This window comes from Abrus precatorius, unplaced genomic scaffold (genome assembly GCF_003935025.1).
Source record: "Abrus precatorius isolate BTA unplaced genomic scaffold, Abrus_2018 Scaffold5, whole genome shotgun sequence".
Taxonomy (NCBI): Eukaryota; Viridiplantae; Streptophyta; class Magnoliopsida; order Fabales; family Fabaceae; genus Abrus; species Abrus precatorius.
In genome coordinates, this window is record NW_020874395.1 from 11,475,174 (window position 1) to 11,495,383 (window position 20,210).

At 29.1% G+C, this 20,210-nt stretch overlaps 1 protein-coding gene across 4 annotated transcripts; it reads right to left on the minus strand.

Annotated features, from left to right (window-relative positions):
* Positions 1-437: 437 nt before the first annotated feature.
* LOC113867247 (protein ROOT PRIMORDIUM DEFECTIVE 1) lies at positions 438-15,678 on the minus strand. 4 transcript variants are annotated; one of them, XM_027502426.1, is made up of 3 exons: positions 13,692-15,678; positions 12,956-13,129; positions 438-447 (listed from the first exon to the last, which is right to left on the minus strand). In XM_027502426.1, exon 1 carries the CDS (start codon positions 15,634-15,636, stop codon positions 14,233-14,235), a length of 1,404 nt encoding a protein of 467 aa, XP_027358227.1. In that variant the 5' UTR covers positions 15,637-15,678; the 3' UTR covers positions 438-447; positions 12,956-13,129; positions 13,692-14,232. The 4 variants fall into 4 exon arrangements, with proteins under 4 accessions (XP_027358227.1, XP_027358225.1, XP_027358228.1 ...); XM_027502424.1 differs by having other exon boundaries at positions 12,956-15,678; XM_027502427.1 differs by lacking the exons at positions 438-447; positions 12,956-13,129 and adding an exon at positions 11,782-12,561.
* Positions 15,679-20,210: the final 4,532 nt, after the last annotated feature.

A 20,210-nucleotide genomic window follows, 5' to 3' on the forward strand; every position in this document is an offset into this window, starting at 1 on the left:
CAGCATTGCTTGGACTTAGTTGGTCTCTACAACACTTGAACGCCCTTCGGGGGTTTAAACGGCGTCGAGCAATTTATCAAAACTGATCCAAGGTGGAGATTGTTAGTCAAAAAGGGGATGTCCCAGTTTTCATTTGGTAGGCACCACTCTCTCTCATTTTGGTAGGCACCGTCATCTCATTTGTCAAAATGCTACAGTAAGTTATTGTAGCAACATTGAAAAATTAACAAATCACTGTAGCAAATTTTGCCTATAAAAGGCAACGAATTAATGAAGGGAGCGATGCACATCATTTCACGGATTTATGAGAAAAAATACTAAGAGAAAATTGAGAGTGTTCTTTTGTAACTCTTATTCCATTTTGAGAGAGTATTTATTGAGAGAAAAAAAATAGAGAGATTTATTACTCTTTGTCCTCATAATTTTAGAGGACTTCTTGTACTCTTCCTTTTACATAGTGGAATTATTTTGCTCGTCGTCGTCCGTGGATTTTTTTCTCCGATTTGAAGTTTTTTCCACGTTAAAATATTGTCTCTCTTCCTTCTCTTTATTTCCAATTAAATTCAATCCAGTCTTCCGCATTGCATTGATACCTCAACAAAAAAATTATGAGAAGGAATGGGGAAAAATCACTACTGATACCATGTTGAATGAGAGAGAAATAAAGAAAACTAATTGAAAATTAAATAATATTTACATAACAAGGTTTATATATCAACTCCCATTACCAACTTACTAACAAATAGAAACAAAATATCTAATTCTAATAAATCAAGTTATATTATACAAGCCTAATAAATTATAACCATTAGTTAAATCATATTCTTCCTGTGTATTTTTTATAAGCAAATGTAAACTACAAACTACAGCAGAAAATCTAGATTCTTCTTTTACCCCTATTTCCATCTCCTTTATATCTTTTGTTTTGGCTTGCCCTCGAAGTAGCACAGTCATACAATTGGTTATCCTATCTCCATCATTTCCCTTAGCCTATTTTTCTATTTTTGGGTCTGGTGTCTCCTACAACTTGGCCTTTTTCTTATTGTCTCTCGACTTCATTCTTGCAGAGCTGGGAACTGGGGCACCATGTCTACATTTTTGAAAAGGTGCCATTGCATATCCTTTCCACGTAGGGGGCTGCTACCTATCACTATCACTCTTAACTATGGGAAACTAGTTGCCTTGGTCATTACTCGACAGTTTAAGCCTCTGTCTTGTTGTTCCTCACCTTGCTATTGAAGCTTCTTTACTTTCCCAAATCTTTACCTATCATACCTGCTGTGATGTATAGCTGAAAAAGTAATTTTGAAATAAAATAATTTGGGTAGAGGCATTGTAATTTAATTTGTACTTTAAAAGTCATCTAATCATGTAAATGTGATTGAGTTTGACTCAAATGGAATTTAATATCAAATTCAAACAAAATCAATTGGTTTGGAAAAGTTTCTTTAGCTTTTTCCTTATTTTAAACTTATGTATTTTTAAATTAATTTTGTATTTAGATTAAAAATAACTCAAATAAGTAAATTTATCAAGAAAATAAAATGATAAAAAAAAAAAGACATTGATTATATTATAACTAGAGCTGCAATAAAAAAAATAATGAATGAAATATGAAATAAAGGAAAAACAGATATTGAAAAGAGTTACCACTAGAATTTTTAAAAATTCTTAGAAAACTTAAAAAAATAGTCTAATAATCATATTCAAATTTGTGAGTCCAATTATACGTGAAAAATGTATTAGGACTCTGCAATTCGTAAAAATCATTTTCTTAAATAGTGTAAAAAGTAAAATTTATTTCATTTCTAAATTTTGATATTTTATTTATTAAAAAAATAAATTTTAAAATAATTGAGTTTGACAAATTTTAATCTCTGCTCCTAGTATCTCTAGTGTAAAGAAAAAATTAGGATTATGTAACTTTGAAAGAAAAACCTTTTGAAAAGTGGAAGAAGATAGAAAACCTTATTAAAAGGTTTAAAAAAGATTAAATGCTAAAACCCTTTCAAAAGGTTGATTGGGTTAAATTCTTTTAGGTTGTCAAAAATATTTAAGGAAAATGTGTTTTTTATAGCTTTTGTTTTTTCAAAAAAAATGAGATACAAATTTTTTCTCTCATGAATATATGATATATAAATGATAGAATAATTTATATATTATTGTCATTAAATAGTAAAAACAAAAGATTGAAGGAATCCGTTTGAAGGATTGAAAGGAAGATCGAGAATAAAAATCCTTCTTTATAAAAGAATATTATAAATGAAAAAAAAATGTTTGTCTTGTTTTTTTATATATATAAAATAGTGAATTCTATTTAATAGCTATGCAATTGTAAATAATAAAGTAATTTATATATCACTATCATTAATTTTTACATGAATTAATAATAAAATATTTGTGATTTCTCCATGATAAAAAAAATAAGATAATTTTTATATTTGAAATAAAATATAGAGTAATTCACATACACAAAATACTAAATAGTGTAACTAAATTAGTACTCTTTCAATTCTAAGATATGCAAATTATAGAGTAGTTTATACATCATTCTCATAAATCATTGTGTGAATCCAATTGAATTTAATCACAATAAAACATGAATAAATTTTTAAGATGTTTATTTTATTTTAAAAGAAAACGTATTTATCTTCATGATGTATTAATGATAAAGTAATCTATACATGAAGACAATAAACTAGTGAACACATAATTTTCAAATATTGATTGTGTGCTTCCTAATAACATACAAATGAAACACTAATTCTAAAAATCAACTTAGTTCACGTATTAATTAATCATAGTTAAACATTAAAAATCATGCTTTAAATCTAATTAAATTATTAAAATATTAATGTTATTTTCTTTCTCATGAAGATTGAATTAATTTTAATTAAAAATAATACATATTGTCTAGAACTTTGCTACAATCTCAACTCAATAGTCATAGTCACCAATCTAAATAAAAATTACTTATATGCAAACTTTATATCTTGACAGTAAATAAAAAAAAAATGAAAGTTTAAAATGTTTTTAAAATTTCTTAATTGTTTCTTACACTTTCTTTATGAAAGTGAGTAGAATATCAGCAAACATGCAACAACAAATAATTCTTTGCATAATTTCAATGAGTCATAAGTACTTCCCAACTCTTATTACATTAAACTTTCAAAAACTCATGGCTTTGCTCAAGATTTAGAATGTTCAGTTAGTTCATCCTTGGTCATAACAAAAATCAAAGAGAAAGAAGCATAATTTAAAGTTCTAATAATTAATGTATTGCTTTCTTAGAGCTTTCTAAATTTTTCTTGCATGCTTTATGTGTTTCATGGAGGGAAATCAATCAATCACTTGTTCTTACAAGCTAAATGCAGATAAAATTTTTAAACAAAATATATTAAGTAATAAACACAAAAGAATCAAGCATAACCCAACAACATCAAAGGAAAACAAAGAAATACACTCTAACTTGATGAAATTCTTTTGCAAATCCCTCCTCAGGCTTGTCGGAGAATACTTATAGCATCCACACTACAAGGAAATCCTTTGCTAAGGTGAATAATACAAAGGAAACCTTCAATCGCATTCCAATAGGTTTCTCCAACAAAGAAAACTAAAGAAACCCCTATCTTTAGAGTTTTTGACTGAGAAAATCAAGGAATTTTAAAGACTTTTTGAAAAAAAAATTATGTGAATAATCTATAACATTTTAGCCCAACATATTTTCTTTTAGAATTTTTATTTAATAATTAAAAAGTTTAAAACATACAGTCACTCTAAAGAGTTCATCAGTTTTGAATTTTTATTTCTTAAAATAAAGTATTCAATTCACATTTCTCCTATAATATAGATAGTAACAACTGTCACCATAATATAGACAGTAACAACTACCACCGTTGCATCATAATCACCGATTATGTATTTGAAATAAAAAATTAAACTAAATGTTTTTCCTAAGTTTTTAAAATCTAAAATAAAAATTTTAAACATTAAATTTAAGAAAACATTTTTTCAAATTAAAGAAAATAATGATTAAAAAAATATACTAGAATTAATCATAGTAATTACTCTTCATTAATAGTTAAATTGTCATTACAACATAACAAATGAGAGTAACATTAAGATGAAAACAAAATATCACATGTTTCTCTACTCTAAACAACAAAAGGAAAGAAACATGTTTCACATCTCCCAAATACAATAAAAAGATAAAATGGACACACTTTAAGCATAATTGATATGCTACTTAATGTGCTTGCTGCTTAGAGACCGATTGAGCCATTTCTACCAAACCCATTATCACTTTATTGCTCTCAACAATGGGATGAACATCAGCTTTTGAGCCTACCGTTTTCAAGTTAAAATCACACAATTTAACCTTATTATCTACCTCTTGGAGACTCTGAGTGGCCTTTTGGGGGTAGACCTTGAAATTGATGTATGCTAGATTAAGTGCTTTAACCATACCCTCATAATTTAATTTGCATCCTTCCACGGGACCTCTTGAAAGTACATTGACATGGTTCTTATCAAGCTGGCTTGACATGTATGCACTAACCCTTGATGCAATTGATGTGGCTAGATCAATTGAGCCCTTAGCCACGGTGATTGGCTTCATTGCCTTCAAAGTGTCCATGTTACCTTGGATAATTTTGACACACAATTTGGGTTTCCTAGTCTCTTGGCATATTTTCTTAACCAAACTTTGTTGTGTTGGGCCAACAGAGGCAAAAGGTGCAGCAGCTGGGGCAAGGTAATTGTCAAAGGTGTCTTTTGGCAATTTCTTAGCTGCAACTGCAGGTTCAAGGACAATGGATAGACACAATGGGATCAAGATTAAGCTACAAGCCAAGCGAGCCATTTTTTTATTTTATTTTTGAGATTGATGTTGAGAGATGATGACATGAACGATGGTCATGTGGGCTTATTTATATTTACTAATTTGCTAGGGGATTCTTTAGATGATCTTCAAAATAGAAATCTTTAATTAGATAGTGAAGTAGTCAAGAATAAGAATAGGAATCTCTAACTAATTTGAAGATAAAAATTAAGTAAAGTTGGTTTAGGATGATTTTAATTTGTCTATAGAAGCAAGATATGTGGCGATGTTTTCTAATCATTATATGGCATATGCTATTTTGAATTCTCACTTTTTACGATGTTCAAAACCAATACCTATTAGCAAGGAGAACCAAGTATAAATAAATAAGGATGATCATAAATTTTATGTTGTCATGAGATCAATCTATTAAATTAGCCTAATTTATATATTTTTTTTCTTTTTTCTTTATTTATTGTTCAAATTTTGTTACTAAAACTTAAATATTATATAATATTTTTAATTATATTTGTCTAATTGATTTGAAGTTGTGTTATGCATAACACATGACTTAACATTTTTTTTTATAATCAAATAACGGATGAATTGATTAAAAAAAGTTTAAGTCAAAAGAAGATGAAAACAAACATACATTTATGGCTTGTCCATGATCTTTTATTTTAAATTACTATGTCATTTTGATAAATAGTTAATTATTATTATTAAAAAAATTAATATAGAAATACATAAAAGACTTAGTTTAAAATATTTATATTACTTAATATTTTATAATTTAGATATTAATATAACTTTATATTAAAAAAAATATTTGTGTGAAATGAATTTTTTAATTTATTTCATATATATACATATATATATAATACATTTAAAAATTGTTTTCATATTAATCATGCAATAATTGAATTGTATTATCCTAATTTAACAACATAAAAAATAGTAAATAATTTTTTTATTAAAAATAAAAAAATAGTTAATAATTTATGTGATTTATTTTATTAATAAATATATTTCTATACTAATTTTATAAATAGCTATTTATATATATATATATATATATATATATATATTACATAAATATTTTTATGATATAGTTATATCTTTATATATGTAACTTTTTATTTGAATAATGCAAATATTTATATTAAATTTTTTAAAATAAAATAAAGAAAAAATTGAAAAAGTGTTCTTACTTGTCACTTCCTTCCTTTGTTCGTAGTTCTATTAATAAAAATTTTAGTTAACAGAAATTAAATTCCTGATAAAAATTGTGTACATGTAATTGAGAGTGAGGAATTTGTTGGCATGCAAAGTTGGAAATTACACATGATAGAGTTATTTCTGCTATTATTATTGCTGCAGTTAATTGATCATTCAGGGAGGAGGAATACACTAGAACTCTGGCTAGTGTGTGGCTACACTTCCTTGTATGTTCTTCTAAAGTTTGATTCATGGTTCCTGAATCTTAATTAATGAATATCTATTTTTTTACTAATAATTTGTATCGTGAACTTCAATTTCAAAAAAAAACAAATAAACTACTACGTTTTAGTATTATATCTGGGTCTCTTTCTCTTAGGCATGCGTAATCAATAAATAGTAAACATGCACCCTTTGTTGATTAAATTATTCATACTTCAACTTCAAAAAACTATTATATGCATTTTGAAGTAGAAAACAAGTTGTGTATATTCGAAGATTTAAACCTAACCTTGTCAATTATAATCAATTGAGTACCTAATTATGTTTACTTATTAGCTGCATCTCTCTCTCTCTCTCTCTCTCTCTACCCAAGATGTACGTGTGGCAAAATAGATGAAGTTGATGCTAATTGAATATCTGTCCTCTATCATATGTTTTCTTCAAAATGACAAGCATTGCATTCCATTAAAGAAATTATTGCCCTTATTATTAAATCATTACGTGATATGTGACCATTTAAAACTCCACATGGCTTAATTATTGGGAATTATTTGAGATTATGTGTGATTGTTGTAGTGGGTAACTATGCTTTTTATAAATAAAAAAAAATAATCTAGATCCAATATATCCTAATAATTAAATACGTTGTGGTTATAATTTATATTCCGTCTATTTTAAATTAGGGGTCTTTTTAATAGAAGTAAGTTTTTATATAAAAAAAATATTGTAATAGCAAAAAAAAAAAAAGAGAGAGAGAGAAGTAAGTTTTCATATTAAGAGACGTTTTAAAATTGTAATAAAATATCAATTTTTTATTAACACCTGAAATAAATAATATTGTAATAGTTTTTTAGTATTGTATAAGTCAATTTTTAAGTATATAAAGAGAAAAAAAATAATAAGAATAATTTAGTAAACTTACTATACTAATTAAAATATTTATTATTTTCTTTAATTCTCATATAAAAATTTTAAATTTCAATCAATTTTAAATGAAGGGAATACTATTTATTTTATCTGTGTTTTTCACTAGTTATTTTAAATATCAAATCTATGAATATTAATTTATAATTTTATGTATAAATATGTAACTTATTCTAACATTCTTTTATTCTTATAAAAAAAAAATTGTATTTAAATTTTAAAATCATATGACTATTGTGTTTACTTGTGATAATATTTAGTTATATAAATTATTTTGTTAAAGACGCACCAACTTGTGTTAAAATGCTTTTATACAAATACTTCCACTCTTGCATTTTTTTTTACTTACCATCGGATATATATAGCAAGTGGGCAAATTGCATTTTGATTAAAAAAAAATCAATACTTAAATTTTCCTCTTTAGGTGAGAAAAACGTGTAATATTGTTGGATCAACTAGAGAAAATGAGAGAAGAGAATTTCTACAACTACAAGAAAATTGAATTGGTACTATCTTTATAACAATTTGCTAAAAGCTATTAATGATTCTTAGGCGTTAGGGAATTAATGCATAATGAATATGCTCTTGTATAATCATTAAAATAAACTCAGCAAAAAAAAAATTTGACAAATATTAAGATAACTTTCATTAATAATTTTTTTTTCTAACAAAAAAAAATTACTTATAGTTATAAAGAATTTAAAGGTTTATACAAATAAATTAATAATGCAGTGTACAAATATTCATAAATTGATAGCAATAATTTAATTTTTGTTGAAAAATATAGATTAATTAAATAAATCATTAATAAATGGAAAATGCTTTTATGGTGATTAAATTATTGTTGTATTTTAAAAAAACAATAGTGGAAAAATCGCATATATGACTTGGTTGCTAAGTTTCAACCATAATAAGCAATAATTAATTATAGCTTATGATAAGCATTGAGTCATTTCAAAGAAAAATAAGAAGGAAAAAAGGACAAGCATTGTATCATAGGGTATTATTTTCTTATCAGAAATTAAAAATTTCATGGGACTATCACCGCTGATTGTATACAAACAACATGCAAATTCATGAATGGCGTGTAATGCTTTGTGTACTAAATTTTCTGAGTTGAAATTTATTAAGAATTTCCTAATAAACCACGAAGATTAAAATTCAGTATAGTCTAATCAACAGCTTGTCATTAGGCAACCAGAAACAGGAAAACAAAAAGAATCAACCATGGCCAGCTTTTGGAAAATTTTCAACCCAAAACGTCACATGAACATGTTCAGCTTAAAGTAAAGGGTGTCATTAATTTGCTTCAGCAGATCACCAAAATCCCACAAGCTCAAGCTCACACTTCATACTAAATAAGGTATTCAAGTACAACAATTAATACTAAGGAAGCATTTAGAAGAAATTACAAACAAAAAAAAAAGTATAAAAATAGTTTTTAATCCACATAACTTTTTTGGTATAACTCATCAAAATCAACTCTTTTTAAATTATATTAATAAACTTTATAATCAAATTTATCTGAAATTTTCATATAATAAGGTGCTTGAAAGAACTTGTAAAAAATAACTTACTTTTTAAATTTCTTAAAAATTTATTTTAATAAACTTGATATAATTTATTAGAATAATTTTTACTTTATTTTAGTAAATTTTACGAGTAAGAACTTGTTGGAAAAAAAAACCGTTCATTAAGCTGCTGGATTGTCAAGCTCATCCCTTTCCAGCTAATGGTTTCATATTTCAGCGAAATATGATGTGCACTGCTGCAATTGGGATTTAAAATGTGTTTTTGTATCCTCAAAGAGCAGACTACTTGTCAAGTATCGCCTCTCCGGTCCTATTTATATTTAATTTATTAAAACCAATAAAAAAATTATATATTATAAATTTATATTTTAGTTTAAAAATATTCATAATATTAAATATTTAAATTAATGTCTTATATATATATATATATATATATTAAATAATTCTATCAAGTATCTCATTAACATAAATCTCATAATGAATATATAGAAAACTTAACAATTAATGCTTTTATCAGTTATAAATAGGTAAAAAGTAATTAATAGTTATTTTTAATAAGTAGGACAGTATAATTTGTAAGTTATCATATCAAAAAGAAAGAAAAAGGATTGAATTGAATTTTTTTTCATTTTTTAAAATATACTTGAGTGACTGGTAAGTAGTTAAAATTCTTATTTTAAAGTTTTAAGCAATTTATACGAAATAAAAAACACTTTCCCACAAGAGAACAATTAATTATATTAGGTCAGTGTTTCTTCAAATTGTCATAGGACAAATTAAAAAAATAAATAGAAGCACAAAAAACAAATAAAAAAACTAAAAAAATAATTTTTTATTGACATCACCATTTTAATGTGACACATTTTCATACTCTATTAATAATATATTTTGTCAAACAAATTCATGTCAATCAGTTAGAACCGACTCTAAACTCAACTGAAATTGGTTTTAAACTCATTACAAGGCTGTTTCAATTGATAAAAACTTATTTTGAACTGATTTAAATAAGCTAAACATGTTTTATACAGGTTTAAATCAGCTCCAACTAAATTAATTTAAGATCAATTGTAGCTGAAAAACATATTGTTATATAAAAAAAAGAATTTAAATAATTTTTATTGACTTAGAAAAAAATATATGATCATATACTAAGAAAAGTGTTATAGAAGATTTAAGAGAGAAAAAAATAGTACGTGTTGCATATATTTGAATTATGCAAGACATGTATGAAGGATAACTACATGTGTAAAAACTTGTAGAAACATATCTAAGGACTTCTCAATTACAATAGATTTACATCAATGTTTCGCTTTGAACTCTTATTTATTTAAACTAGTCTTAGATGTACTTATAAATGATATGCAAAATATATAGGGTTGGTTAAGAATTTGACACAAGATATTAATGCTAAACTTGAATTTAGAGGAAAACCTTAGAATCTAAGAGTTTTCACTTAAATAAAAATAAGTCAAAATATGTGCATTGTAGGTTTAAAAAAAAAAGATAAAGATATATGTTGAAAATTAAAATTTGAGATGATATTATAACAAAATTTTTCAGTTTCATGTACTTCAGATCAACTATACAAAATGATAAAAAAAAATTAATTAAAATGATACTTACAAAATACAAGTTAGATAGATAAAGTAAAAAAAGCATAAAGAGTTATGATTGAAGTTAACAAAACTCATAAAAAAAGGTAATAGCATGATACTTAAAAATTTATTTGATTTTGATTCTTAAAAAATTTATCCAAACATCTTTTATAATTTAAAAGTGATTTTGCCAAGAAAAATAGAATGGTTATTTAATTTATTAGCATTGTTATGTTCTTTTTGTATATCCAAATTTAAATTGACTACACAAGCAAACAACTTAGTCCTTCTATATGTCTCTACTATAATTACTAGTTTTAAAAATTTATTTATCATAGATATTATTTTTTTTACTAGTTTCGATTGTAATTTTCTTTCATCCACAACCATAGCTATCGATATGTGTTACTGTATCAAAAGAGTATGACATCTCTTATGTCATATTCTCAATAGACAAGGTCTCACTATACAACACCAAAGCACGAAACTGGTTTGGAAAAACCGAAACTATATAATAAACTGTATAACTAAAATTATATATAAACCGGTTCTCAATAGACATCTCACTATATAACATCAAACTAACTAACTAGGGAAGGTGCTTCTGATGATATATTCTTACCTAAGAGAAAAGGAAGATATAGTATTGTACATAAGCTTTTTTAAATGGGTTGTGATGTTTTCACCATTGCTTTGTTTGCATAATGTCTACATCTTTCTAACTTTTATATATGAATTTATTTAGTTACTACATCGAGAATCTACAACTGTATAGATTTGTAACTATAAAGCTAAAAGAAAAATTTTATCATATTGTAATACAACCAATTATTTTATATGGTAGTAAAAGTTAGACCTTAAAAAAATAACACAAAAAAGAAAAGAATGATAAAAATGAGAAGTTAAAGTAGATGAATAAACACAAAAAAAGATAATATACAAAATGATAGTATATAAAAGAATAATAAAATAATACTTATACCTATTAAGACATCTAAAAATTATATAAAGTGATTCAATCATTTACAAAGAAGTCATTTAGAGACATCAATAAAAATAATGAATTGCATGACCCTTAATTACGAAAAAAGAAGTCAAAAAAGACTTAAAAAAATCTTAACAAAATTATTAAAAGAGCTATTTTAATTAACCATATTGTTAAAAATTTAATTTTTAACCAAGCTCAATAGAGTCATATAATCCATGTTGCAAATCTCACCTAATAAAATAAAATTTTATTTTTGTTGTTACAGCTAGATTAAAGTAGTTCCATAATGTGAAAATAAATGCTTCAACAGCGCATATGACTGTTCTGTGTTCTATGCATTGTCAAACCAACAGCAACCTAGATCTCAAACCCATGAGTCTGACCACGTGTTTGGTTTCGCAGTTTCATACACCAGATGTGAGTATTTTATAAGCTACACAGTATAGCTTCTAAGAAATAGACACGCTCAGGGAAATATAATTGAAGAAACTTGATGGCATGTTAACATTATAAAGTCAAACAGTTGTTCTAATTTGATTTCTTCAGTATCTGCTATAAGCTGCACACAATTTAAAGAAACATAGACTTATATTAAAGCCACATAATTACAATCCAAAACACAATATAGTCTTGTTTTTTATCCAGCTAACTCTTCATGATTTTGGACCATGATAAGGAGAAAATGTTCTTGCATACTCCTCACGGTATCTGGCTGAGCCAACTTGATTAATTCATCCATAGCAGTTAATGAAAGATCTGGAAGCATAGATCTCTCAAGCTGGACTTCATTTCCAATCATTCCCATTGGTGATCTAACACTCGTATCAGACATTCCATCTCCTACATGAAGTCCCATTAGCAAGGACATCCAAAATTGCCTGAACCACTCATCCCATTTCATCCAATAGCAAGCTCTAGACCGGAATTTGAGGCTGGCAGAGAAATATAATCAAACTGGATGGCATGTTAGTATTATAACGTCAAACAGTTTGTTCTACGCTGCACACAATTTAGATAAACATACATATATTAAAGCCACAATAAATATAATTACAATCCAAAACATAATATACTCTTGTTTTGGTCCAGCACACTCTTCTAACCAAGTTTAATATGAGAAGAGTTGTGGGGAAATGAGAAGTGTTTAAACATGTAACTTCAGCAGAGTCTCCATCTTCATTTGATGTCTTGGAGGTAACAACAAAGTCGGTATCAATTCCAACCACCACTTTGAGTAAACCTTGGAACACAGCAAAAGATATGCTGAAACACCACCAAAAAGCCAATATTGCTCAATTCTCTGCCATCACCCCTATACTGAATGCCTTCCCTACAGGGCACTCACAAACTTCCCCTAAAAGTGTCCCAAAGAAGGATAAAAGTTTATTTTGCAGCCAGTCATACAGACACGGACCATTTTAGTGATTCAATCAGGGTAAAACGTGGTTATAGAAATTCTTTGTTTATACATAGCAAGCAGTTAGGTTAGCATTTTTGTCTTGCCAACATCCTCTGTTTCTTTCAAGACATTCACTAATTTCAATATCAGATAAACATAATGATATTCTGGATGCTGCAAGAGAATAACTTCTGGCTGAGGAGGAATTGGAAAAGAGGAGACTGGTTCCTCTCCAGCCTTTGCAGCAGAAATCTAAACCGTATATCATATTCTCGTTTCAATTTTTGTGCATAATCATATCAATGGTTGGAATTTTTGCAGGATATTGGTTGCACCAAAACCCTGCTGGAGAGGATCCAAAGTGGAAAGAGGACAACTTCATAGATCTCCTTTCCTTTCTCCTATTCTCCTTCCTCAATGATATCCTGTATGCTAAAAGATATATGTTTTACACATTGGGGGTTGTGCTCTTACTAACTGTGATCAGCATGGAATGAAGATATGGGTTTAGGGATCATGTTAGGAGATTAGAAGACTAGGATTCAATTTCAAATCCAACTGCAACAATAATTCAAATGGTTTTATGTAATATAAGTGTAACTAGTTTTGCGTTACAAACCAGCTAATCAAACTGGTATCTATAAATAGTTTGGGTTAAAGATTTTGTTTTTAAAAAGTGGTTTAGGTTATTAAACATGTTTAAAGAATTTAGGTAATTATAGTATTGCATGATTTGCTTCATGAATTTGTTCACTTTATACTGATCTTTTGCACACCCCTAGTTTGCATGCCAGTAAACAAGTGGAATTTGTTATAGAGGCTAAATTAGCCATGAGAATTCTGAAAAAAAATTTATAGTATCGACCATTTGTTAAGCACATCACAACTATCCAAACACCTGTCCTAAAGATGTAAGCTAGTATCACAATTCAAGAAGTATAGTAATTTAATGTAAGTGACAGCTCTCGAGGAAAATGCAGATGAGTTGCCTTACATGTCTTGATGAACATCCAAGCGAGGCACTTGATTTTCCAACATGATGCTTCAAAGTTGAAGCTGTTATTCCTTTGTTTTCGCAGTGTTTTCTTCGATAAAAATGGTTGTGTATGTACACATAAAATGATGGTGACAAAGGAGTGATGACTCATGACTGAGTGGATGGATACCTTCCTCCACCTCAAGGCATTAATTTCTCTCTGTAAATGAAACAACTCAACATATCAAGTTTAGGTTAATGATCTGAGTTAGCATCAGATATCATCCTCAATAAAATCTCCCAGGAATATCAAAGTCACATAGTGCCAGTAGTGCTCCGACTCAACAATTTTCATTAGGAACCCAGTAGGTCTGACCATATCCCTTAAATCAGAGCAGTTAATCACAAAAAAAAAATCTTGGTTAAGATGCAGTAGAAACAAGAATCACAACTTCTTCAGATCTACTGCTTCAAAATTTCAGAAGTCAACTGCATCAAGTGACTTCTCAATAGCAAAATTGAATAAATATAGCTCGAATAAGATTCCCCTAATACTCAGCTAAGATGTCCTTTGCAATGATACACTACTATCCTCAACATCATCATCATCCTCATCTCCAGAATCAACATCAGAACCTATATCTGATGTCAAATCATCCACTGCATCCTTATCTAGCACCCCACCATCTTCAACCTTGAAGTCTTCACAAGCATCCTCCACATATGCTCTTGTTACTTGCCCCATTTCATCATCTAACCTGCTTCTTCTGTAACCAACCAATTCCCTATCAACCTTGGCTTTCCGGGGACTCAACAAGACCAGCTCAGCCAGCTTCCTACGTGCCAAATACAAGTCATTAGGCTCAATCAGCTCGCCCTTCCTATATGCCTCCCTAAGGAAAACAGTGTGAAGTTTACCCTGATTCCCCCTAGTGGAAACATAAAAAATTCCTTGATGCTGAAGCAGGAAATCCTTCAACTTCTTGGGTAGGTTCATCGCCATTCGGAAATGAGCAATCCTCTCCAGAGTAATCTTCTTCTCCACAGTCAAGGACAACAATTCATGAATGGTGGCAACAGCCCTCTTATCCATTCTCTTCTGGGCCTCAATGGACCTCAAATCATACCCAGAAACATTCTCATAAGGGGACCAATATGGGACCCTCTGCCACTTCCACATTGCAATTCTAAAATACTTACCAATCTTGAAACCAGGCGGAAAATCAATCACAAAAGAAAACCTAACATCTTCAGCATCACCACCTTTCTCTCTATACACCCTCTCCCTAACCTCCTCAATTGCACAAATTGTTAACCTAGGGTCCCTCTCCACAAGCTCAATGTACTTATTCCTAGTTTCATTTGCATCAATCAAGCGAAAAAATTGAGGGTACCTCAGAACCACCGAGAATTCGAAATCATCCGGTAACCCCAACGCGGCGCGTGCGATCCTCACGTGCTCAAGGCGTAGTCGGAGGTCGTTCGACATCATGAGAAGCTTCCGGAGCCGCGTGACAGCGAGTGGAACCAGCGATGCGAGCGCGTGGCGTTCCTGTTCGATCTGGAGGATGGCCTTGCGCGTTAAACGGCAGAAGAGGATGCGTTGAACCGGGTGCTCAAAGATTTCGAACACATGCGGGAACTTGAGAATGAACGCGCCGGCTTCGTGGCGCGTGAAGCCGATGCGGCGCGCTAGGGTTTCGAGGCGCGAGATTGGAAGTGATTGGTTGGGCTCGGAGAGGATTAGGTTCTGGAATTTGAGTACCTTGCGGGTTTTCTTCTCAACCTCCATGTAGTTGTCGTAGCCATGGTCGCGAACTCTTTGTTGCTTTTTGGGGATTGCGGTGGATTGCGACATTGGTCGTGTAGAATTGAGATTGAAGTTGAGGTGAAGGTGAATCAATGGGAAATTCTCGAGATTGTGCTTTATTAGATTGGAGCTTCGAAAAGCCAAGACTCGCATTTTGGGGGTTTAGGGTTTAAGGATTTTAGAGCAGAGAATGTTCACTTTCAGTGAAGTGAGGTTGATGTCTTAATTACCAGGGAAAGCGGGAAGGGTGGTTTGAGAAAATAACAAAAAGTGGAGGAGAGAGTCGGGCTTGTATGTTTATATTTTGTTTTTAATTTTTTAAAATTATATCTTAAAAAATTATTTTTAAAAATAAAAAATAAACAAACTCTTAAAAATTATTCTTGCAAATCTTACTATTATTTATTATTTTGGGAATGGGATTCGTTTAAGTTTTGTTAAACTTAATCTGTTTAATAATAATAGTTTTATAAACATCAAATTTTATTAATTTAATTATTTTATGAGCTTTTAATAAATAGATAAAATCTATACTATTTGAAAAATATTTAATATTTTATTAAATAAATTTATTTTAACATATAATATATTTATAAATATTTAATTTATCTAAATTTTAATATATATTATCATGTAAATAACAGTATATAATTTAATAGTTAAATTAATAAAATCTATATTTAGAAAACTGTTTTTAAAAATAAAAACAAATATATTTTTTATTTTATATATAATGTAAAAGTTCTTTAATCAAATATAATTTTTTATTTTATATATATAATGTAAAAGTTCTTTAATCTAAATTATTGCATTTTTATATTTTAATTTTAATTTTTATTATTTTATTTTATTCTTTCAGTTTTTATATTATTTTAAGTTTTTACTTGTTTGATTTTCTTATAATTAATAAATAAAATATGCATTCATTTTTAGCAACTATAAAATAATACTTAATTATATATTTATTTAAAACAGGAATAATGAATATTATTAAAATTTCCTCAAAGTACTATTATTTAGAATTTTTTTGTCTATAACTTTTTTATACAATTCAAATAGAACTATCTTTAATAAAAAAAATACAAGTGGTTTAAATAAAAATAATATTATTATTATTATTTAACTTATACAAAAATTTAATAATATTTTGATTTTATTGTATCTCATCAATATATTTCAATTTTATTTATATTAATAATGTTAAGACAAGTACATACACATTTAAGTTTGTTTGAGTTTGAACGTTAAAATCTCTGTATTACTTACTATACTTAATAGATGTAATCTTTTTTTAGTTTTATATTAAATAAATATATCTTTTATTTTATTCAAAAAAATTTAAAAAGTGGTGAAAATTTTGTAATGTAGCTAAATAAATAAAATTAATTTTTTAGTTCGTTAATTTTAGGATTGTTTCATTTTACTTTTTTAATTTTAAAAAAGAGTTTTAAATAGATCTTTTTCAGTAAATATCTTAACTTCATTAAAAAAATGTATTATTTTGTACCATATACACTGCAAGTTACTAATCATCATCTTCCTCTTCAGATTTTTGATATTATTTTTGGCACATTTTCTTTTTCATATATTTGAAATTTCCTTGCTTGAAGTCGCTTTCGTTGAGTTTTGTTGGCATCTTAGTGTTGGATTTGAGTCTCCTGCTCTGCGTGTCTAATGTTAGATTATTTTAATAATCATATTACAGTGGCTTATGTAACTTATAAAATGACTTTAATTAAGGGTTTAATGTAATGGTGGTTAAATATAAAATATAGAGTCATTGAGAGTATAATTGTAAATACAATTATAAGGAAACTCTCCCCTTTCCCTTTATATAAATTAAAGAGCGGTTAGTAAATAGGGGTTACAACAGTCTCTATTTGTTCTTTCACGGTCTCTGAGTGTGCTCACGGTAAACGCAAGAAATGAACTTTCTCTCAACCATCCGAGAGGAGCTAAAAGAAGAAGGAAGAGTTGGAGAAAATACAAAGGGATCAACGACATCAAAGAGAGAGGTAACATCAAGGAACAATGTATTCAGGTTAGTGCTCTCTAAACTCTTAATTGTATAAGAACTATGTATTGTGTTGTGAGAACAACGTAATTCAAGATCTAATGGGAAAAGGTAATTTCATAATAGTTATATCATAATGGAAATTACATAATAGATTAAAGAAAATTCTAACAGTTGGTATCAGAGTTAGGTTGTGAATTTCGTTGATTCTCCATAAAAGATTAGTTCTCCATTAAAGTTTTTCCCAAATTATATGAACCCTAGGTATTTTATATGATGGATTGACATTATTTTGATGTTGAATAATTGTTTTGGATTCAATAAGTGAAAACCTAAGGTTTTGGAAGCTAGAAAAATTGGATTTTGAATCTATAATTAAGCAGGGCCATGCATCAAGGAGCAGGACCACGCATCAGGAACACGCACGGTCATGCTTCAACGAAGCACGACCTTGTATAATGGAAGCACAACCTTGCATATTGTAAGCACGGCCATGTATCAATTATAAGCATGGTCATGCATCAATTATAAGCATGGTCATGCATCAAGAAGCACGATCATGCTTCAGGAAGCAAGGGCATGCATCAGAAATGAGCATGGCCTTGCTTCATCGAAGCACGGCTATGCATTAAGTAAAAGCACGGGTATGCATAGTAATTTTACGACAGAATAAGGAAAATGATTCATAAAATGTATAGATAATTTTAGAATTATATCAAAGTGAATTTTACTCACCAAAGTGATTAAATTCTTAAGTTAATTAATTCTAAATTACATTATCATAATGAGAACTTCACAATTTAGTGCTTAATTTTAAGGGTAGCTAGTTAGTCATCAAAGTGGCCTGACTTTAAAAGTTCTTTAAGCACTTACTTATGTGTTGTAAATTGTTCAAAATTGTTTGATGCTATATGGTAACATAAAGGGTGAACAATTTAGCTCATTAATTATAACGCTAAGAGATCGCCCAAAGGTGGATCATTGCATATGATTAATGACATTAAGGAGACATGTAAGCACTTCATAATATGTTTGTATATCCAAAGATGACTTGCATATTGGTTTGAGTGACTGGTTGTCAATTAAAGTTGTTTCTTAGCATCATTATAGATAAATTGTGCATTTAGGCGTTACCCAAAGGTAAACTTAGATGCATAATTGATGACAATTGACTGTCCAAATCCATTAAGTTTATTCAAGGCATAAATGTTTAAGCATGTGTTAAATATTTCAGTCTCTATGAATATGTATGGCATGAGCAATGACGTAGTCAAGTTCAATGGGCTTAATTATGATGATTGGGCTAAACAAGTTCAATTTCAGCTAGGTGTTATGGACTTAGACCTAGCAATCATTATGGAATAAGAGCCTACAGCTATCACAGAGACCAGTACTGAAGAGGAAAGAACTTTTCGTGAGGCTTGAGAAAGGTCGAATAGGCTGAGCTTGAGCTTGCTGAAAATGTGAAGCCATTAATACCAAAGACTGAAAATGCTAAGGAATTTATGGCAAAGGTAAAAGAGTATGCACAATCGGACATTACTGACAAGTCCATTACAGGCACTCTGTTGATTGAGCTGACTAGTATGAAGTTTGATTGGTCACGGCTCATTCATGACCATGTGATTGACATGATCAATCAAGCAGCAAAGTTGAAATCAATGGACATGGAGGTAAAGGAATTATTTCTAGTACACTTCATTTTGAACTCACTCCCTCGTGAGTTTGGTCAGTCCCAGGTGAATTACAACATCATTAAGGATAAATGGAACATACAAGAAATTAAGGCCATACTGGTTCAGGAGGAAGGGAGGCTGAAGAAGGTGAAAGAACACTCTGTCCATCTCACATTTCATGAAGGGGCTAGTAGTAGCAAGGCTAAGCCAGGTAAGGAGGACAACAAGAACAAGAAGGATAAGGCCTTATTATAGGTTCGTGAAGGCCGAATCCAGAAGGGTCAGCGGTGCTTCTTCTACAAGAAGACTAGTCACTTCAAAAAGAATTGTCCGAAGAGAAATGTTTGGTTCGAAAGGAAAGGTATATATTATGTTTCAGTATGCTTTGAATCAAATCTTATTGAGGTACCTAAAAATACCTGGTGGTTAGATTCTAGTGCAACTACTCATGTGTCACATGTAATGCAGGGATTTCTTTCGATCCAGCCCATAAGCGGAACTGAAAAGTTCTTGTACATGGGAAACAGAATGAAGGCACGGATAGAAGGAATAGGGACTTACAGATTGATCTTGCATACTGGTTACTGCATAGATCTAGAAAAGTGTTTTATGTTCCTGAATGTGTTAAAAATTTGGTTTCTGTTGTAAAGTTAGACGAATTTGGTTTTAATTTTAAGATTGGAAACGATACCTTTTCTTTATATAAACACTCGTATTATTTTGGATCTGCTACATTAATTGATGATTTATATCGTTTCAATCTTAATGTTAAATTTTCTGAATCTCTGTTTCATGTTGAGAATGCTATTAGTAGTAATTTGAATGTTCGTAATGAATGCTCTACTTTCTTGTGGGATCAAAGGTTAGGTCACATATCCAAAGAAAGGATGATGAGATTAATGAAAAGTAAAATTTTACGTAAATTGGATTTTGTTGACTAGGATGTATGTGTGGATTGTATTAAAGGAAAACAAACTAAACATACATCAAAGAATCCAGCCACAAGAAGCAGTCAACTCTTAGAGTTGATACACACT